At 46.4% G+C, this 22,999-nt stretch overlaps 1 protein-coding gene across 1 annotated transcript; it reads left to right on the forward strand.

The window, feature by feature from the left end:
* The first annotated feature begins 8,362 nt into the window (after window positions 1–8,362).
* On the forward strand, window positions 8,363–22,997 carry LOC126536338 (phospholipid-transporting ATPase ABCA3-like). Its single transcript, XM_055074165.2, has 11 exons — window positions 8,363–9,006; window positions 9,580–9,790; window positions 10,809–10,969; window positions 11,582–11,878; window positions 13,391–13,551; window positions 16,886–17,105; window positions 18,667–18,903; window positions 20,701–20,881; window positions 21,997–22,122; window positions 22,573–22,736; window positions 22,980–22,997. The coding sequence occupies exons 1-11, from the start codon at window positions 8,962–8,964 to the stop codon at window positions 22,995–22,997; spliced, it is 1,821 nt and encodes a 606-aa protein (XP_054930140.1). The 5' UTR covers window positions 8,363–8,961.
* The last annotated feature ends 2 nt before the right edge of the window (window positions 22,998–22,999 follow it).

Below are 22,999 nucleotides of genomic sequence, written 5' to 3' on the forward strand. Positions count from 1 at the left end.
TTTCTCAACTTACCTCGCTGCATCGTTTTTATGAACCGCAATAACAATAAAAAATAAAGTAAAACTCGGTGCCCTTCTACTCTGAAGAAGGATGACCAGCGACGCTGTGTATGTGGGCCCCGAAATGGCGAACTTCAGCTTCGCTACGGTTCGGCCCGGTCTTGTACTACTTCCGGATCGGCCCACGTATTGGGAGTGCTTAACGCATGCTTCACCTGCGCCGCGGGTCGGCCCGGTATTGCGCTATCTACGGTATCGGCCCACGTGTGAGGAGTGCTTAACGCCTGGTTCGCCTCCGCCGCGGGTCGGCCCGGCATACATGGGCCGATACCGAATGACGGTGCTAACACAATCTTCGGGAGCAGCCCACGTAGGAAAAATTGTTGGTCTACGCGTGCACGCGATTCGCCCGACCCTATCCATATACAGCTTCGCTGTAAAAACGAGGGTAACTAAAACGCGTCCAATTTAATGCGCTGATGCTGGTTTATCGCTTGACAAGACACACATTAACGCGAACATGTAAGTAACCGGCACGTTGAAGGCAGTGGTGATCGCGAGGCGGCTGGCGGGCGCTCTGCGCCGCATTGCACTGGCTCGCGTTTGTTGCAAGCCAGTAATGCGAGCTTTTGCTTTGGGATATGGCACGAAATACCGACACCGCATTGCGAGGGCTAACGCGCTGCTTGAAAGAGGTAGTGCATGTCATTGCGCTTATGGATGAGCTGGCAAATGAGACGTACTATCTTGCGAAGCCAAGGTACCTGCACATTCCTTGGGCCTGTTTGTAGCCAGCTAGCTACGAGTGCAAGTGTGCTCCGCTATGGCATAAGAAATAAAAAGGGTGTGTGCTCTTCATCCTCGCGTTCCTTCCATTTGTCGGTCGCAGCGGTGTACGCCGTGTTCGCCACCGTGTGTCTTTGGACACTTACGTACGAGGTGCCCATCTTCTTCATGGACGTGCCCGGGTCGGCCGAGTACGTGGACCTCTCCGTCGCGCAGAAGATACAGAGCTCCATTTTCCCCAACATGGCCGTGCACTGGATATTCCGCATCATCTCCCTGCACGAAGAGAACAGTTGAGTGTCGCTGATTACTTAAATTTAGGTGCAAATTAAGGAACCCCAGCTGATCCAAATGAATCCGGAGTCCCCCACTACGGCATGCGGTGGTTCTGGAGCGTAAAAGCCCATAATGTGTGTCGCTGACTCGCCTCTGTTCTGGAGGCCGCTGCCCATGACATCTTCGTTAGAATGCTATCTTTAGGCACTAATAACAGCAAGAAGCTCATAAGTGCTGGCGTAATTCGCACCCCCCTATATATATATATATATATATATATATATATATATATATATATATATATATATATATATATATATATATATATATATATATATATATATATATATATATATACCGCGCTAGAAAGTTTCTCCCCGTCTTGTATAACGGTCATTTTTTACCGGTTTAAACCGTTTTTGTTTCATTTGTTTATAATTCAAGTTTAGTGTGTCGATTTATATTACGGTTTTTACAGTGATTCCTTATTTCTCACGAGTAACGGATGGACATTAACCTGCACACGACGACTAATTATGAATAATAGTGGACACTTCACCACAGCCTCGTTGACCGCCATCATCTGATAGCTTTCACTTAACGGGAGAGTGAAACGAGCACAAATACCGACTTCCTGTGTATTGGGCCTTCTCTTTTTATTTTTAGTAAGAGCTAACGGGATTGCGACGTGGCTTTGTAGAATTTGCTTATGTACGAAAGATGTGCTTTAGAATTTGGTGCAACCTATCCTTTTATAGGAAGTATGTATAGTGCTCATTTTTCGTATAACTATGGTAGACAAATCGCCGGCATTCTTATTGCAAGACCTCTGGTTGCATTTAACGCCTGGAATTAGCCTTAAAAAATAAAAGGAAGAAAGAACATTGAGTATTAGCACTGTGTAGTTCAGAAATTAAGAACCACGTACTCGGGAGTTCGGGAGATATATGGTTCCAGAAGGGAAACATTGTGTGGCACATTTGGTAATGTACTTGCCCGTCAAATTAGCGCGAACTCTGGAATTGCCGACATTGTAGTTTGGCAACAGACGTATGCAACTCTATATTGTGGCTACACGCAATATCCAGGCACAAGCTTGCCGAAAACTGTGGTTGATGAGTTTATTGCTGTTGAAGAAATATACATGTGGGGGATGCTTGACGTTGAGGCGAAGAACGACAGTGGGTGAAGTGAACGACGTGACGGCCGCTTCCCGAAGTTGCAACGAAAGGAGCATTGACCTTTACACACGTACTGTCCAGGTGAAATCGTTGCGCGCGTTCAGCGCAGAACGAATCGACTGCCTCTGCGGCCCACAAACACCATTACGTGAACCAGCATAGCGTGTGCGCATCGCCTTGATACCGCTTGGGTAAAGCCTAACCGCGCACATAGATTAAAAGAAAAAAATGATGAGGGAACGTTGCTTAGTGTCACTTCTCACGGTCGCTGCGCAGACGACGGGGCGCGCTGGAGTAACTTCCGCGTTACCGGCTCGCCGTATGACAACGTGACGCTGTTCGGCATGACGCTGGTGGTGTGTGGCTACTGCCTCATCTACGGCATGTTCGTCTGGTACCTGGACAACGTCTGGCCCTGGCAGTACGGCATCCCGAAGGACCCGCTCTTTTTCACCAAGGTGAGCTATTACGTTGTGGCGCGAAGCCTTCTATAAACAACCCGGTGTGTGCTCGAAGTCAGTGCGCGCCGTGTAGCTATATAGCAGCCCCCCGAATGTCCTTCACAATGAGAGCGCAGGGCAGGATTCATACAGCATTTATTGAGAACTGCTTGTCCACATGAACATGTTATTTGCTATTGAGAGTGTAGAACTTATAAGGTATTTGAGCCCTGCGTCCTCCAAACAGCAACTGTGTTACGACTCGTGGCCATAGTTAGCTCCTGTTTGGAAGCCGCGGCATAAAGGTTCGCTATTGTTTTATTTTTTTCACTGTTATAGCTTTTGTGAAATTGTAACACTGAGCATTGTGTCATTTTGGAGTGCATTTGGCTTTTCGAGAAGCAGGCGCTCTGTCAGGCTGTCAGGTCCCCTAGGCTACTGTATATATATGTTTTCTACTTGCCTGAAATAAACTTCAAACTTCAAACTATGACGGTGCTGGCATCAATACCACCTTTCTCTGCATCGGCTATCCCCCTCCACTTCCTCATTTCTCCTTATCTTTGGCACCACTTTCACAGGCTTTGAATTCTGACATTCTGATGAGTGAGCACAAACGGGCTTTGAAATGTTCATGCATGGCAATCGTTAGTGTGTAAGGAAGCATACACAGTTGAATGCAGCGTTCACATCATTCGCCACAAATTTTCTCTGTTTCGCACAGTGGAGCTACTGGTTCTACCGCGGCCGTGTACCGGTGACTGTCAGCGAGTCGACCACGGACTCTTCGGAGCCCAACGCCCCCATAGAGGGTGTCGGAGACCGCACCAATCCAGGAATTGTGCTCAACGACGTCACAAAGGCAAGTTGCCAAGACGCATGCGAAAATTCGACTGCGCAATTAAGACGAGGTGAACTTGACGGAGGTCTCGCCGCGCTTACACTGGGAGGTTACACAGGTTAAGGTGTTCCAGAAGAGGCAGTGATCCCATGGCGTTGGATAAATTTGTTAAGGCAAAGAAAGAACTCAATCTTAAGTTGCAAAAGGCCAAGGATTTCTTTTTTCGCGTTCGCCTGCACAATTTGTTAAGAACTAACCCACGAAAATTTTGGTCTTCTATTTTACCTCGCGATGCTTCATCCACTTCTTTCAGAATAGATAATGACGTCATCAACGACCTGGCGGTGATATCCGATGCTTTCAACAAGTATTTCCAGTCCGTGTTTGTTTCCGATAACAACTTTATCCCGACACTTACCAATATAGTTTCTTCTGAAGCAATCAGTGACGTTGAGATAAACTGCGAAGGCATCCTCAACTTTATATTAAACCTGGATGTTAGAAATGCACCGGTCCGTACGGGATACACAACGCGTTCCTTATTCGTTATTCGTTGCGGTCATCGAAATATATGTCAGTCATATTAAGAAAGTCCTTATCATCCGTTACTGTACCTTCTTCATGGAAGTTAGCCAAAGTGCTCCCCCTTTATAAATCTGGAGATAAGCAGTATTTGTCGAGCTACAGGCCAATTTCACTGACGTCACAGTCATGCAAAATGCGGGAACACGTCATTCGTAAGCACATGAGGCTCTTCTAGAATCAAATAATTTACTGTCTAACATGCAACATGGGTTTAGGCGCGGTTTTAGCACGTTAACGCAGCTAGCTGAGTTCACGCATGACATTTCATTTAACCTTGATGTAGGCAACTAGGTTGATGCCATTTTTATAGATTTCTCGAAGGCATTTGACGCCGTTTTACATTCTAAACTTATTGCTAAACTTAATGATGTATTGAATAATCCTAATTTAGTTAACTGGATTTTAAGCTTTCTCTCATTTCGCTCCCAGTTCGTCTCTTACAGTTCGACTGACTCCGCTACCGTTGATGTGACATCAGGTGTGCCCCAAGGCTCCGTCCTTGGGCCACTTCTTTTTTTATTATATATAAACGATTTGCCACTTCACTGCTCTTCTAACACACGTCTTTATGCTGATGACTGCGTTCTATATGAAGTGATTAACTCTTCTGATGATCATTATTGCCTTCAAGAGTCGTTTTCTAGGTTTTGCGATTGGTGTAACACTTGGCAAATGAACATTTCAATAAAAATGTTCTGATGTCCTTCTGCAATAAATCTTCCCCTTCCCTTTTTAGTTACTGGTTCAATGGCCGTGCTGTAGATAAGGTTTCTGAGTATAAGTATCTTGGTGTCATTTTTACGCATAACATGTCATGGTCTAAACACATTGATTTCATATGCAGTAAAGCACTAAAAAATTAGGTTACTTCAGGCGAACGCTAACCCGATCTCCTAAAGACACAAAGTTACTAATGTATAAATCTCTAATCCGCCCTGTTCTTGATTATGCATCTGTAGTTTGGAGCCCACATAAGCAGTTAGAGATTAATAAGCTAGAAGCAATACAGCAAAAAGCTGTGCGATTTATATGCCATCGTTACGATCGCGACTTTTCACCCTCTTCAACATTTTCTTCCTTGAACCTAAACACGCCCTCTTCTCGTCGCCGTATCGAATCATTAGAATTCTTGCATTGCATTGTCAATTCTTTGGTTAGGCTCTCAAATGATAATTACATTAACTTCGCGCCAGGATCTTCAACGAGAAGACATCATGACCTAAACTCGATACCCTACTATGCACATACTAACATGTTCAAATTCAGCTTTTTTTCCCGCTCAATCGAAGACTGGAATTCATTACCTGGGTCCATTCGCTCATGCTCATCCCGAATTTTCGCAACCGCCATCCTAGATGCATAATCGTGCTCACCCATGCCCGGCAGCACTTGTATAACTTCTTGTGTATTTTCCTTTCATCAGTGCTCTTTTGTAAAAGCGTTGACTTGTGTTTACCGCTGTATACTCCAATGCATTTTCTGTACCTTTTCTCAACCCACTCCTGCTATAGCGCAAATTGCGCTGCAATATGTATGTATGTATGTATGTATGTATGTATGTATGTATGTATGTATGTATGTATGTATGTATGTATGTATGTATGTATGTATGTATGTATGTATGTATGTATGTATGTATGTATGTATGTATGTATGTATGTATGTATGTATGTATGAATCTATGTATGTATGAATCTATGTATGAATCTATGTATGAATCTATGTATGAATCTATGTATGAATCTATGTATGAATCTATGTATGTATGAATCTATGTATGTATGAATCTATGTATGTATGAATCTATGTATGAATCTATGTATGAATCTATGTATGTATGTATGTATGTATGAATTTATGTATGTATGTATGTATGTATGAATTTATGTATGTATGAATGTATGTATGTATGTATGTATGTATGTATGTATGTATGTATGTATGTATGTATGTATGTATGTATGTATGTATGTATGTATGTATGTATGTATGAATCAATGTATGAATCAATGTATGTATGTATGTATGTATGTATGTATGTATGTATGTATGTATGTATGTATGTATGTATGTATGTATGTATGAATCAATGTATGAATCAATCAATAAATGAATGAGCACGATGTGTTTAAGAAAATGTGTTCTGGAGCGTGGCCGCTGGTTTTTCGCGCCTACTGAAACCTGACATACCGCGCTACATAAAAGTGGGGGTAGCTGGTGTGGAAAGCAAGCTTGCAAAACTATATGTCCGTGAGAAGTGTAACTGCATTGTAAGATGCGTGAAACTTGAGCGAGTTCATGTAATCGAAAATCTGCAGTCGTAGTGGTGAACGGTTTATAGTCGCTGAGCATGAAGAGGAAAACCTTCGAACGGCGAGTTTGCAAGCTGCCCGTAAAGTGCTCTTCGTCCACAGTACTTTTTGCTGGAAAGCCAGCTTTTTGTTACTAAACGTACTGGTAAACACGCATGCTGGCACGGCATTTTGCACAGTTGCTTTGAACGTAGCATTGAGTGAAAGTCCGATAGTCATCTCGTAGGGGACTTGAGCTCAGCGTTAAGACTGCCAAGAACACCTGGAAAATGAATTTGAAATTGACTGTGCACTTAAGGATGCTTTAAAAAGTTCAGCGCAAGCACATGCTAGTAGTGAATACGTCGTGTTACTGAGGCTGACATACGAACATGTTACACGTCGCCCACAATATGTTTGCTCTCCGATGCAAATTTTCCTGTGATGTTCGATAGTCTCTTCGTAAGAAGGGTTCAGAAGGCTTTGAAATAAAAACTTTGCTAACATTTACGTGAGCTCTACAATTTTCAAACAATTACACAATCGCGCTTAAACTATAGGAAGCATCGCTTATGTGTATTTGCTTGAATGCTTGAATGGCATTTCATGGATCAAGGGAAGAAATTAGGCTGTAAAGCATAAAAATGACGCTTTGAGCCATGTACGATGAACAAGTGACTGCTCCAAGATATTATGAGAATCACGAGAACTGGCGCGCACCTTGTTGAAGCTAAACTACAGATTGCCATTTGCGTTATATGTGAGCAACATTTATTTTGCAGATATATAAACAGCCGTGCAGTTCACGTGCTTTCGCGGGCATTGGGCGCTTTGCAGTTTTTCTCCTCACATCTTTTCTCTGTGTCGTGGTCCATTCACACCTTATGCCTGAAGAAGCTTATTAGCGTCATTGCTAATGAGAGCTTAATTTCAAACGAACTATGTAAAACACTCATTTGACATACGGGGTAAGTATCCAACAATTTCACATGTAGACGTTTTATCTTTGTTCTCGCATAATATGAGGTGGGAAAAGTCTATTTCCTGTTCTCGTCATGATTCTTCCCGGCCAGAGGAGATTTCGTCAGATCCTCGACTTCATAATATGAGGTTATTGGATATATGACACTTGTTAGATTTTTTGATAAAGAAGCGCCTCCATACGATTTTTGATCTGCTCTGTGGGCCTTCAGATGTACCACAACCAGACAGTGGCCGTTCGTCACGTGAGCCTGAAGGCATACCCGGGTGACGTCACGGTGCTACTGGGTCGCAATGGTGCGGGAAAGACCACGCTGCTGCGTCTCATCACGGGCCTCGAGCAGGCTACCGAAGGCTGCGTCTACGTGGCCGGCTACGACGTCGCGCTCGAGACGGACTCCGCGCGCCGATCCATGGGCTTCTGCCCGCAGGAGAACGTGCTCTTCCTCGGCCTCACCGTCCTCGAGCACCTGCAGTTCTTCGCCAGAGTGCGCACTTTTCGCGACTTTCAACACGGCCTCATGTATATCGCAAACTGATTCGTTTTAGGATGAATACAAACGTCCGGTGGCTCAACTTAAAAAAAAAATGTTACTAAGGCGAAACGCTAAATAAGTTTAGAATGCCATGTTGTTCTTTCTAAACTCATTGGCATTTCTATGGCGAAAAAAAATTGCTGAATGAATGAAGGTCAAACTTTTGTATTTTTCAACTTCGTGTCCAAACGGTGGCACCGACAACGTGGGTGCGACGTTCCTGATTTCACGGTATTTTCGCGCGCGTGGGTGTGTTCTTTTTTTTTTAAAGACAAGGTCTTCTTTGTTGACTTCACTCGAGTTTACTGCATCTGGGATCTGGCTATCTTGTAGCCACTTCCAGAAAAAAAGGAAGAGTCAACCAAGTGATGTACGATACGAATAAGATGCGAAATGAGTGAATAATGAATATGAAGAAAGGACAGAAAGAGACAGAATGGAGAAAAGTAATCAAAATTTAGTCATCGAATCGTTTGAACTGCCATATACACATCACGTTGTTTTCTTTTGTGTAGACACGCGGCTAACCGTTTCTTATTACGTACGAAGGTCTGCACGATGTTGATGCTTTGCTTGCTTTAGCATTCTTGGCATTCAATGCAGTTCTTTTCTTTATTGATATATTACAAATGAGACGCTGTCAAAATGCCTCACCTTATGGTGAAGTGGTCCAGTAATTTCAAATTGAATGCCGCTTACGGTCTCTCGATCTTGCGTCCTATTTCGTCATCTACCGAGGTACTGCTTGCTGGCCTATAAGTTGTTCGGCGAGTCTGATCAACTACTCTAGCTTGGACTGACATTTACCATAAGCCTCCCTTTAACCGGCACGATTTCTAGTAAGTCGACCCAAGTCAGAACTGCGCCTTATTTTTCCTGAGTCGTACAATATGCACAAAGGGAAGTGTTATAAATGCATTGTGGCGCGCGCAGATACGCAGCGACAGCTGGGCAACGGCGGACGAGGCGATCGAGGAGATACTGGAGGCATTCAACCTGGCCGAGAAACGCGACGCCCTGGCCAGCTCCTTGTCCTGGGGCACTATGCGAAAACTGCAGCTCGGCGTCGCCATTGTCGGAAGCCCCTTGGTAAGTGGATCGCTGTTATCCCGCCAGCGAATTTTCTTCAACCGTTCAACTATAACCGCCAGTCGGAAAAAAAAAAAAACATAGACGCTTGTGGATGGAGTGTGGGCCACGTAATGATAAATTAATCCGTCTAAAATATATCCGATAGCTGTGCCGTACAAAAGATTTGAATGTCGGGCTAGTTAGTGTTGCTTCATTATAAACAGCTGTGCGACAGAACGACACCGAACAGAAGCTTGTCTGTGTGAACTGTGACGTCAAGAAGGAGAGAAGGATGGGGCAGAAAATGCTTTTTTGGGGCCTCTTATTCTGTGTTTTTCGTGTTGCCCTCGTGATTTTAAGCTGATCTATAAAAAAAAAAAAATGCGGAAAGGTTTCATTCGATCGCTCTCTTCAGACCTTCTTCTGCGTCGGGAGCTGCGTATATGAAGTTCTAGAGAATGCGGCCGCACCAACATCTGGAGTCTTGTCATTTCGAATATAAAGTTTCATGGAAATGTTTATAGGCTGGTGTTAGGTGTACGTGTAAGCTACCGCTAGGAATCCGACCCGCAAGCGAACGTGTTTGTGCAGATCGTGGTTCTGGACGAGCCCACGGCGGGTGCGGACCCCGAGTGCAAGGGCGCACTGTGGGAATGCGTGCTGCGCTTCCACGAGGACAAGACAATGCTGCTGACCACGCACAGCATGGAGGAGGCCGACACCCTCGGCGACCGCATCGCCGTCTTGTCGTCCGGAAGGCTGCGCTGCTGCGGCTCGCCGCTCTTCCTGCGCACCACCTACGGTACGCGTGACCGCTACCCGGCTATCGTACGGTGGCAGCGCACTGACCTGTGCTTTCTAGCGCAATCAGTAGACAACCAACGACGCCTCTTGGGCACCGCCATATTAACCGCTGCTTGGGTCAACGGCTATGTCATTCTGCGTTCTTTTGTGTAGAGCGAAGTCGCCGTTTCGATTTCCCGTCGTTGTGGTCCCATCCCGGAGGAGTGGGAATAATAATAATAATAATAATAATAATAATAATAATAATAATAATAATAATAATAATAATAATAATAATAATAATAATAATAATAATAATAATAATAATAATAATAATTCTGCGCACGTGAAGGTACTCAGGTGGCCTTACGTATGCGCGAGGCATATGGCAATCACAGAAAAAATCAAAAACAAAAACGCCGATAGTGCTCTTGGCTTCCGCAGAGCTAGTGAGAAAGTCGACTCATCGTGGTGGCTTTTTGCTGCTATGGCGTTGCCATAGGTCGCTTGTTCGATCCCCAGACCCCGGCCGTATTTCGATGGGGGCGACATATACAGAAAACGTTCCTGTGGCGTACATTGGGTACACAGTAAAGAACCCCAGGCGGTCGAAATTAATCCGGCATACGTCAGTACGGCTTACGTCATAATCAAATATTGGTTATGGCCCGTGAAACTGCAGAATTTCTTGCAAGAAATTTGCCATTACACGTCGCGCTGATGAAAACTAGCTATAGGATGAAGCGAACAAACGTTTCCCGTGGTTACATAAGGTCAACCTGTCGAAGAGATAGCAAATGACCGAAGACTACAGATTATGACCCGGATGATCGTGAACTTCGAGCGCAATGTTTTAAATTTGCGCTGTCGGTCGTAGGGATGAAGCATCGTTCGGAAGGCGTAGACGCGAGCGAAATGCACTATCGTTGCGGCCTGACACCAGTATTCTTGCGGCCTGACACAGGACTTTCGTGATTATTCCTTTCCGTTGCGATTACAGAGTTGAGCATGTGTTACACGATTAACGCGGGGCGCAGGCACGGGCTACTGGATCAGGGCAGGCATGAAGAACTTCAGTCCGGCGCGTGCTCTTGCCGACCTGATACGGCGTTACGTTCCCCGAGCTCAGATCAAGGCTGACGACCACCAGACGCTCAACGCGAACGTGGGAGATCCTGGCGTCAACACGCTCATTCAGGTGAGAACGCTGGGAAGCGCTGCTCGAAGAGTGCACACGAAACTCTCCCAACGGTATGCCTTCAAGACTGCTACCTTTTAAAATCTGGAAGTAAATTTCAAGAACGGGCCTCCACAAGCTTTTGAGTGCTGATGATGAGGCCGATGTATTTGTCCGATCAAAACTACACCTCCGCTGGGTTAACTTAGGGAAATCCTGTAACATATACATAATCCTTTAATTTGGCTTCACGCAGCAAGTTGTTGCGACGAAATTTTGAGTAACTGAGCAGTAAAGGCGGAACGAGCGTAAGACGACAGACAAGTTATTAAGAGTACAACCGTACCAACTTGCCCAACTGCCTATACTTTTGATGCCTTCACGTCACTGAAACATTGTGCAGAAAATTCAATAAATCCACCTTTTCGCGCTCAAGCGGTCAAAGATGTTTAAATTCTAAGCACACCGAGATTCGCATTCGTTGAAGGCAACATTCTTCCCACGTTGTTGTGATCCAATCAGATTTGGGATGCTTTGGTCCCGCGAGAAAAGTCCCCGGCAATTTTATTCACTACCATATACGTTTCGCACGAGAACCGCGCCTCGTCGTTCGAACTCGTTCGCGATGTGCAGCTACTCCGTGAGCTGGAAGAGAACCGGCGCACGTACTTGCTCGACTCGGTGTCGGTGTTCGTGGCGGCGCTCGAAGACGTGTTGCGCTGCGTGGACCGCGATCCGGGGGAGAGCGAGGACGAGGGAGCGCCCGAGCTGCCCGACTGCCCGTGTGCCCTGGTCGACGCCAACAAGGTGGCTGCCGGCGGCATCAACCCGAGCAGCCAGCAGCGCCTCTATGCCCTCGTCGTGAAGCGGCTGCAGTACGGCCGCCGCGACTTCAGGCTGCCCATGCTCATGCTCCTGCTTCCACTCTCGGTGAGTGACGCCCGTATTCCCAAACGATCCTCTGCACTACCGAGTTGATCTCAGCGCCGCCCCTAGACTGATGGGAGACACTACACTTCCCAAGAATTGAATGAAGTGCAGTGACCATTTCTGTCGAGGAGTGGTGCTGCGTCCTACTTTCTTGGGTTTCTTGAGCGGAGTTTGAGTGGAGGAACTTCTGGAATACGGTGGCGAGTATTTCCTGCAGCCACACTGGCCTTGTTCCACGCGTCGAGCCAGCGTCACGTAGCCTGGCGTCGACCGACTGACCGTGGTCGTTGTTCTTTCTTGTATGTTGTATCTTTTCGTTCGTCCGAGTCGGGTAGTGAAACGCGTGCATTAATGGGATTGGGGCCTTCGCATGCTCGTTGACGTGGAACTATGTTAAATTAATTCGTTTTTCGGCGCATGATCAGCGAGAAAATTTCACATTTCACGGTTTGTAATGCAGGAATCTTGATCGCTGCTGAAACGAGATTCATGTAGGTTCGCGAGTTTCACACGGAACGGAGTCCAATGCCGAGTACGGCATATCAGGCCGGGTGATATAGGCGTGTTGAAGGTGCGCAGAAAATGCGGGCCGCCTTGGTGTGTATGGTACGCGGAGTGAGGCTGTTTGTCGAAGTGGCACTAGACATTTATTAAAGTGAGGTAGCATCAGAGAATTGGTTATAGGAGAGCCATGCGTTAAATTCCTATGCGTGACATTAGGTCGACACGCACAAACCATGTGGTTACGCTTTAGAGGGGAGGATTCTTGGACGGATATTAAAGGCCAGACTTGCGCTAGTCAACAGCTCATGCTTGAAGCAAACGATCCAGCGAATGAAGTTGCGGCTTGTAGATGTGACAAGCCGCAACTGTGCTCACTTGTCGTGCTCACTTGTCGTGTGTGCTCATGTGCTCACTTGTCGAAGAGCCTGACATCACGTTTCTCCATGGGCGTTTCTCCATTCACTTTACTGCCACTTAATCATTACTACAGACAAAAAGACCATGACAGAGGGCTAAGAAGGCACCAGGAAGGATGGGGTGCATCATCGGAGAATGAAAGCACAGTAAAGGATTAGACGCATTGCATTTTCGTGGCGTATGTGTGGCGTGCCAGTTGCCTCGTGATAAGAGTCGCCGGTCACTCCTATCTTCCTTCGTGGTCATTTCTTACGATAGGGTGATAATACAGAAAACAGTATCAGAACACTTGTGGGCAAATCGGTTCAACGTCTTGAAATCAGTAGCGACCATCTCGTGCTATCTTTTCGCGAATTCCGTGCGAGGCATAAGGCTGCGACATGATTGCCGCACTTCCAGTTGTCAGCATGCCATAATTCAAGAGCCCACGTCAACGCTTTGCTTTATAAAATATGAATTCTCACAGAATGGCCTAAAAGTGATGGTTCTTAAGAACCATCACTTTATACAATTGATACAATTGTACAAGATACAATTGTATCTCGGAATCTTAGAAGCCAAACGCGGACCGTTCCTCGCTTTCGGTTGCAGGTCATCCTCCTCTTTGTGTTCATGAACCAAACGCACATCTCGAGAAAGCTCATATACTCCGGGGCCGTAGAGTACTCCCTGCGCAAGATCTTTGGTCGCACGGTTGCTTTCTACACGACCGACGAGAGCATGAACAACGTGGCCACTGGAAGATATGCGAGGTAAGCCAAGAGCCGGGCCGGACGTGCATTTTCTCTTAAGCCTTTAGCGTTATCCGTGCAAACGAGCCTGCTGTATATCATTAGTGTGGCTATTTCCAAGGGGCCTGTTCACTTTTAGTCGTTGTTATCGGCAATACTTAGAGCGATATCGAGTTCTTTTGTGCTATTGGAATCCTCGTGCTGTTATGAGATTCCGAAGTTTGGAAGCTTGAATATCAGAGGCTGGCGTCGGTACTCTCGTAGACGACCTTACGGAAACCGGAAAGGCACTGTCATCTCTGGGGTTCTGGGGTACAAATTGTGGGTTCTGATAACGACATCGTGAGCAGCTTTAAATGGTCTTGTAGGCTCGTGCTTGGCGCTGGACTAGTTACTCTGGCGCAACCATGTGTTACAGCCAGCTCATGTTCTTGCTAAAAAACCAGCCTTTTAAAGAAATGCGGCGTCCGTGGGCCGCAAATTATATGATAATGTGTACCATATCGTAGCAAACACGCAAAAACAATAATTCGTTTGTGCGTTAAAAGTAGAAAGGCAGTTTCGTGCGTGTCCTATTTCAGAGCACTGTACGTCGGAGCTTCTGGCGACTTGTGGTTCAGGACACAAGCGAGAAATTTCGCGGTTAACAAACACGTACTTTTTGCAGAGTGCGCCCCTTTCTTGAATAATTTACAAAGTACTACACTTGGTCTTTAGTCAATAAGTTTAAAGCGCATGTTATCGGCCCAAGGTCTTCCTCTTTCACTTATTCACAGCATGTGAATCACCAATGTGTTGCATGGCACATGTTGGGATGAATATCTCAAACATGAGGCTGCGATCTTATTACTCCTAATAAATAGACTTTTCCTCAGTACGCCACATTACTGGAAATATGAATAACATACCTGAAAACGATCCCGATTTATCCGGAAGACTCGCGAATTCTGACCAATCCTTCCAGTTATACGGACATGGTTATAAATCTCCCGAGAAACTGCCCCAACTCCATCGCGAAAGAAAAAATAAGTGTCATACATTACAGGCCCATTGTTATTGTCATTATGCGCTAGGTAGCTAGCCAAAGTCAGCTTTCAATCCGAGCCATATGTGTGTGGGCAGTGTGGGCCTCACTCAGTTTGCTTCAGCTCGAGACATGCCTCGAGTGCGCATGCGGCAAAAGTTTAATATGCGTCGCATAATGGCCTGTTTCCTTAATCTCGTGAGACCCGGCATCCACGATTTGTTAATCTTTTTTTTTTTAAACAAACAACGCTTTCAAGAACCCCGCACGCTCCTCAGCAAGTCTGTGGTAGCACAGACTTGCTGTTTACAAGTCTTTGCTACCATCCGACTGAGTTTGGCCCAAATAGGACACAATTGAGCGGCCTGACATCATTGCGGAATGGTGTCTTCGAACGCGAGCGTGCTTTACAGCAGACGCCCACGTGAATATCCGAATTACAACCTTCACACGAGTCGCAGATGACCTAAAGACACAGCAAAGTGTTCTTAGAGGAACAGATATAAACGAGAACAGTTTGTTTTGTAGGTGGCGCAACTGTCCCTTTTTTTTTTTTTTTGCTACCGAGTCAGCATTTGCGTGAAGGACGGTGGACATTGACGCTCGGGAGTAAAGCCTCTGAATTTGATTTAGGTGCGCATAGCAGGTTGGCTGCTCACTTCGCCGCTAGAGGGAGACACAGATAGCGATTTAGTTGTCGTTTCAGAGGTTTCCCAGACACAGACAGCGATTAAGTTGTCGTTCAGAGGTTTCTAAGTATGATACCCGAACATCTAAAGCCCTACATTTGTCCATAAAAGATGCAACGAACAACGCTGCAAAATTTCGTAAATCTCACCACTGAAAAAGGCTCGACACTGCCATTGCACATTTTAAGCTGTGCATCTTCGTATTGAGATCGATCGCAGTTGTTTCCTGCAATTTTTCTCCGTGATGATGAGATTGATAGTGATGGTGACGATAATGATAAAAAGTAAGCCTCATCATGTTTTGCTTTGAAAGCCGTTTTATCTAGAGTAACAAAAGAGGATATCTTTGTATGAAAATGATAGAATAAATGCGATTTGTTTGCAATGAATAAAAATAATTCTGTTCTACCAGTTTAGAGCCCCAGTGTTGACGTGGTTAGGCATTAATTTCTCCTTAAGCTACAATAAAGTAAAAATCTAAATCTAACAAAAGCTAATAAAAACTAAATCAAGTAAAAAGAAACCTGCTTCATAAATGGTATGAAGCCCCCGAAATAAATTCAAGAGCGTTAAATAATTCATACTACGGAGAGTTTTTCTCGGGACCCACAAAATTGACTAAACTCATAAGGTTTAGTCAGCTTCGCCGCTATAAAGCATTGTAATGCAGTGAAGCATATAACAATGATTCGGTGGAACATAGTAAGAGGGAAAAGTGGCGAATTTCTTAATTATAAATAGCTGCAAGTGCCGTCTCTAGCCAAAGTACGAGCGCCGAGACGTCAAATAACCGTACTGGCAGCTATGCTGAGCTGTTTATGACGTTGCTATGCAACTCCCCTCTCCCCCCCCCCCCCCCCCCAGAGAAAAGAAAGCCATACAATCCTTCATTTTCTTGTCCTTGTCGACGTCCTGTTGGCTCTCTGTTAATCGATATGTAGCAACATGCGCAATAAGTCTCTGTTAATCGATATGCAACAATATGAGCAATAAGTTGCTCGACAGTGCTCCAGGCACGCCCGTATACTGTGAACTGCATCGCGTGCATTAAATGTAATAAAGAGTTAATGAGAGAATATTTATTATCCAGGCAGCAAGTGCGTGCTTATTACTTTGCTTAGTCTTGCTGATAAACTGTTGCTGAAGTAATAGCCTTTCTATTCTTTCACACAATGGCCTAATAAACAAGGGGAGTCGAAGGACCCGATTTTCGTTATTCAGCACCGCATGAAGCCAACAGAGAATGAAACGAACAGAAAATGAAGGCAAGGAAAGCATAGGAGAAATTAACTGTTGGTTTTAATGTAAATGTAGAAACAATAGGGAATATCGATATGAAATTTCAGCAAACGCAAGGAAACTTGTTGACGGTGGGAGCCTAACACACACCTTCCATATTGCGCATGCAATGCTCTACCAATTGAAATACTATTATAGCGCACACAGACGAGGACCTTCTTGCGTCCTCGTGTATATGCGCTACAATAGTATTCCAAGATGCCATACTAACAAACCCGCGTTGCAACATTAGTTTACTGAGTTAACCGTGGCGTAGCCTTGATAAATGCCTTGATAAATAGCCCTTGAATGTGAGCCGAAAATATTGAAAACAAATTGCATGGCGCGGGCGCTGTAACGTCAGGTACCTGAACGAAGAGGAAGGCGCCAAGGTGCGGCGGTTGAAGCCGGGCGAGCCCTGGGAGTGGTTGCGAGACCAGGCGCTGGAGAACTACCAGCGCTACCGGCGCAGCTTAGTGGTGGGCGCCGGATACCGGCTCACCAGCAACTGGTCCACCGTGCCCGCGCAGGCCATCGTGCACGCGCCCTCGGCAACCCTGAGAGAGGAGCAGCCAGTCATCGAGGTATGCGGCAGAGCGAAAGTCAGCGCGGTAACGTTGAAAGAGGTTTCTGTTTTGAGGCTTGGCGGTGGTTCAGGGCACAAGGCGATATTTCGCTGGGCAAGTCAAGGGTTCAATCTCTGGATGAATGGACTCTAATCGCCTTAATATGCGCAAAAAAAGAGAGAACACGACAGTGTTGTAATGCCACATTCTATACTTTTCCTATTGTTTTCGTAATGACGCCGTCACAAGAGAACCGTTTCTTAGAAGTGCAGAGAGGCCAAATACGGGCATCAGAGTGACACGCTTTCTTCATGCTACAGAAATAGTTCCTGTATAGTTTTTCATTTTTTTTGCATTTTGTACACAACTAAAAAACGAGGGCGTGGTTTGAGCACGAGGGGTTTTATAACGTAACGCTATACCAATATGTTTTTATTCCAATATGTTTTTATACCAATCTCCTGACGTCAAATTTACGCAACCGCCGACGCAAGAATCAGGCGGTTACGTAAATCAATCTCTCTCCTCGTCTTTGGGAGGTCACTTCTGTTAGCTTTCAAAACGAAGAAGATTGCCTACATTGAGCGGTTTTTCGTTTGTAATTGGCTGCCATGAGGCTAGGAGTACGCTCAAGTGAAGAGGGTTTCGATGGGGCCGACCCAGCGCACTGAACATAGATAACTGGATGAAGAGGCTGGTGCCGGCGTCTGCGATTGGTCTGCTTTCCCTTATTAGCTTGCCGTGGCTGATCGAAAATCGCGGCGACGCGTGCTACGGAAGGTTAAGAACGGATCCTCAGCAAAGAACAGTTGGTAGAGGGAGGTCGTAAACGTGCCGAAAGTGCTCATAAACTTTACACGGCCACGCAAGAAGTTTTATCATACGCAAATAAACCCAAGCTCTCCGGCAGGTGCGAGTAACCAGTGCCTGAGCGATCGGCGGTAGCCATCTTCTATTCCTTTCGGAACAGGGCAACCTGCGGCTATTCAGAAAGAAATTGTTTTGCTCAGCATATTAGTGCATCTTTAACGCGTGCACGTCACTTCGACGCGGTGAGTTTTCGCTGTTTTGTGACGCTATAGCGTGATAGGCAGGTGAAGTGGGTGCAGCCCGAAAACTTTTGACCAATAGCCGAAGGCTATAACGGTGAAAGGGCGTCGAATCAGAAATAACTATCTCTTTTTTTCAGTCCAACCATGTATATGATGGGGAGCTATCGCGGTTTTCGTGACGTCGCGTGACAGACAGGCGAAGTGAGGGTGGTCCAAAAACGTTCTTGATCAATCGCGGAGGGCTGACTGCTGAATTGGAATAGAAAAGTTTGGAATAGCTTTACGATATAGCACCCCAGCTGTCTGTTACCGCCTGTGAGAACCAAATATCTTGCTACTTCGCTTACTGGGAGCAGTCTACCGCGTAGCTCATCTCGGTCGACCGATTTGAAGGTTGAGACGGTCGACTCGATCCAGCACTTCATTCTCTATTATTTTGAGCGTGGTTTGACCTGCGTGCTTTGACTGAGCGTGCTATTATTTTGACCGGAATGCGCCACGCGTGGAAACCGCGTTGCACTGCACAGGTGACCGCGTGGCACAGCGCGTACTCGCCGCACTCGGCTGTGGTGTCTCTGACTGCGGCCACGCGCGCTTTCCTGCCGGGCTGGAAGGTGCGCGTCGTCAACCACCCGCTGCCCAAGGAGCACCCGAGTCCCGAGCCGGACCCCATGATCGTGCTGGCCACGCGCGTCATGTGCGGCGTTTTCATTCCTGTCGGCCTGGCCTTCCTCGCCGCGACCTACGTGCTCTTTCCCATACAGGTACACGCACTCGGCTTGCTCGATCGGTACAGCGGTAGCCTTGGAGGAGGAGCTTGTTTAGACAACGAAAAATCCCTTTTAGTGCGCAAATCGCAGGTAGGAAGGGAGGAACAATGCGACAACAGAGCGCACTAAAAGGGAGTTAGCACTGGAATCTCTAGCAGTAAAAAAGATAAAGGATTTTTTCCTTGTCTAAGCAATGTTTCACCAGCCAACCCACACAGCCACCCTTTTGGAGGAGAAGCTTGCGCTTATTCTGGCGAAGGTTCTGAGTGGAATATTGCTTACGATGGGAATCTCATTATCTGCCCATTATTGTTTTCTCATCTGTGTGGCTTTTTCACTGCTTTGTGTCCTATAAGTAATTCCTGCATTTCATTTGATGTAAGTAGTGCTGTATATTTATCATGCGCACCGTGTGCAATTTATGTAGCGTATTATACATGAACATTACGTCACTCGTCGCCTCATAAAGGCCTCTGGGGAGCCCGTCAGTAACAAGATTACCGCTTAGAAGGCCGGCCAGTATGTGTACAGATAAATAAAGTATCGACACGTTTACACAGCGCGAAAGACTCGTCTTTTGCGCTGTGCAAACATGTCAGTATTGAATCACCAAGTCGCGCAAGCTTCCACCTTATAAATAAAATAATTGAAATGGAGACGTTGTTAACGCCCGGACGGCAGGAATACGGCCTTGTTTCTTAGCGAGGGTAACAGTGCAGAAGTAGGACACTGGGCAGGAAAACAAGCGACGATGACAAGCGCTGTACTCACCTCTCGTTTCGTTTGCCGAGTGTACTTATTTTGCGTTAACGATGGAAAAGTAACAACTAGCACGCTTTTGAGAATTTCTTGGCAAGTCTTGTGTATAACACGTCATTGGATGAGGATGTCGGGCCTTAACGCCCTTGCGCTCCGACATGGGGCTTATATGGACCGTATTGTACGTGGTGACATACTGAGTAAGCTGTGCGACATACCACGCTGCAGAAGAACCCATTCTCACCGGCTGCTAATATGTGGTTATTGGGCTGTACGAATCCGATGAGAAGTTCCATTGACTATCATTCCGCGAGGCCCACATTCTCGCGTAAATTATTTAAGGCTCTACATACTTGCTCGGTGTGTGCAGTATTCCACTGAACGCAGCATCAGCGAGAGCTTAGGTTTTGGTATCCGGCGCAACTGTGTACAGTCGACAGCAAACGTTTGCTGTCCACGCGTGCGTGTGCCGAACGGGCTCTTAGTGCCACTTCCGGTGCCCGAGTTGACGTCTGTGAGTAGCACTACGCTGGAAATGTGTCCTCTAGCTTGTTGTTTGCTGACATGCCAGTAAGTGTGGTCGGCTCTCGAGGCTTTGCTATTTTTGGCTTTTTCACTTTTTTTTACTTTCGGCAAACCGCGGTTACTTGTTTCTGTCTCGACAGTAACCGCATGCCGCACGGCAGTTGTCGCACGGTAGGTGGCGCGGAGAGGCATCTTGGCACGGGCTTTGTAGAAGTCCGCGTATATCTTTGCTCGTCGAATGTACGCGATAGGCGTGACAAATCTGTACTTTTATGTTCGGAAGAAATGGCAAAAACACTGTCGCCAATAACTCTCCCCTCGGTTTGTGCGGCTTATCTTTTCTTTCTGTGCCAGCGGGACCTGCTATGCAGCAGCAACGGTATACGACTGCCAAAGAGACTGTTTGGTATAGAAACGCAATTTGCAGCGCTTCAGGCGGCAGTCGAGAGTCACGGTGGCTGCGCTTTTCAGAAGATGACTGCGCATGTCGGGCATGCGTCGCCGCAGGAGCGGGTCCAGAACGTGAAGCTGCTGCAGCTTCTGGCGGGTGCGGGCGCTCTCCCCTTCTGGGTCTCGTCGTTCATCGTGGACCTGGCCCTGCACGCGGTCTGCTCGCTCGTGCTGCTCTTGCCCCTGGCTCTGCTCGACTGGCACCGCCTGTACTCGGACACCTACACGCTCGGTGCGGGTGCGCATGTGGCGTCTTCGTGCAGTGCGCACCAAGAGAGAATAAAGCGTACCGAGGGGCTCAATATTAAGTCAACCATATATGAAGCCGAGACAGACGAAGCCTAGGAAATCACAAAGAACAGTGAATGATTTGTTTATAATCTTAAGTATTCCAACCTAATCTTATTTTAAGGTCTTCCGCTGCGGCGTCCCTCAAAAGCCAACTGTGTAGTTTGAAGTCGTCAAAGTCCACAATTTTAATGTAGTTCAAACGTCGCAAGCACTGACGCTTTTGAATTGTTCCAACAGGAAAGAAAGACAGACACATACCAACAGGACTAAGCGCCGACATTCAGCTCACCTTCCATGTCCTAGTTTCATTCTCTTAAAACATTTTCGCTGAATATTCTCCATAATTTTTTTTCATTTCCCTTTTGTTTCACATGACTTTATTTTTTGGTATTATTACAGCTCTCGTGCGCTCTCGGTATAAGGGTGGACCGAGTCGCGACGAGCTGTTTCGTAGTGTCATGCGCTTGCCTAAGTTATATATAGTATGTTTCCCGCCGTACTCACTGCAATGGAAAGTTGACACATATTCATACCATTCCAGTTTTTTGTCTGGAGCGCTTGCCTCTAACAGCTGCTACAGATCAGTATGTCGAAGCTGAATGTTGTAATGACTGGTCGAATATACCTTTGATCACTGGTATTGCTAAAGGGGCTGTGTCCACAAAGCTTCGTTCAGGAGTTTTGCCAAAATATATATATGAATAAAAACATTTCCTGCGACACTTCGAAGAAATTTCAGAACGACGTTTGGTTATCAAGATATTAATCTGTACAACTCATTGCAACTCTGCCAACAGTGTACAGTTGCCTTTTCTGCAGCTTACCCGCCGTGGTTGCTCAGTGGCTATGGTGTTGGGCTGCTGAGCACGAGGTCGCGGGATCGAATCCCGGCCACGGCGGCCGCATTTCGATGGGGGCGAAATGCGAAAACACCCGTGTACTTAGATTTAGGTGCACGTTAAAGAACACCAGGTGGTCGAAATTTCCGGAGTCCTCCACTACGGCGTGCCTCATAATCAGAAAGTGGTTTTGGCACGTAAAACCCCATAATTTTTTCTGCAGCTTCCGTCTATACAATAATGCTGAGCTACGGCTGGGCCTCGATACCGGTCGCCTACGTGGCGTCATTGGTCTGCGACCAGCCGTCAACAGGATACGTGGCCATCGCCTGCGTCAGCATCGTAGCTGGTACGAGCCACTGTCGTCTTCGAGTTTTGTACTACATAATGGCTGGAGGTCCCACATGGCCTTTCAGCGCAGTTAGCGGTTGCTAAATACTGCGTGGTGTCTTTTAAGCGATTATACTTGAATGATCCTTGTCAAGCGATTGGATCCGGCTAGTTGGTACAAATCCATGATGGTAGGCCTGAGTTTTCATAACGTAAAATGACTTGATAGTTTGCCGACCTAGGCGAATGCGGAACTCAAAATTTCACACCTGGACCTTCTTTGATCGTGCCATTCCCGGCGAAGCTTTCGGTTTTGCCTAAAAACTTGACGACGTATTTTTTTCTCGTAGATCAGTTTGGGCCCTTCTAGAAGAGAGAAAGCGCACAAAAATGCTTGTTCATTTGGTATTAAGAAACTTTTCAGTAACAGGTGGTCACTATATTGAGCGCGTATTTGACGACCATGCAGGTATGGTCCTGAACACGGGCATGTCCCTGCTCTATCTGCTTCCCCAGCTTACGGGCCACTGGGAGAACAGCACCCACGAGACGCCATACCTAGACAGCGCCCTGTGGATATTCAGGACTATTCCCAGCTTCGCGCTCACCTGGGGCATCTCCAACTGCCTGCAGGTACATATATACGCAGCGGGAGAACCGTGGGACAGCTTAGGATTGATTAGCAATCACTGCGGGGAATCGGCGAATGCGTTGACTGCCCAAAACCGAAGGCTGTGAGAATTGCTGCGTACTTATACCAACGTTGATGTTTTCAGCCCGCGCAATGTGAAGTGATGCTCTCCGGAGTTCGCTTGCGCTGTTTGCTCCCTCCGGTTTGGATGTGTATAACTATCTGCTCCTGAGTACGTGCAACAGATGGTCTGGCCATTGTGATG

Source organism: Dermacentor andersoni, chromosome 4 (assembly GCF_023375885.2).
Source record: "Dermacentor andersoni chromosome 4, qqDerAnde1_hic_scaffold, whole genome shotgun sequence".
In the NCBI taxonomy this organism is placed as follows: domain Eukaryota; kingdom Metazoa; phylum Arthropoda; class Arachnida; order Ixodida; family Ixodidae; genus Dermacentor; species Dermacentor andersoni.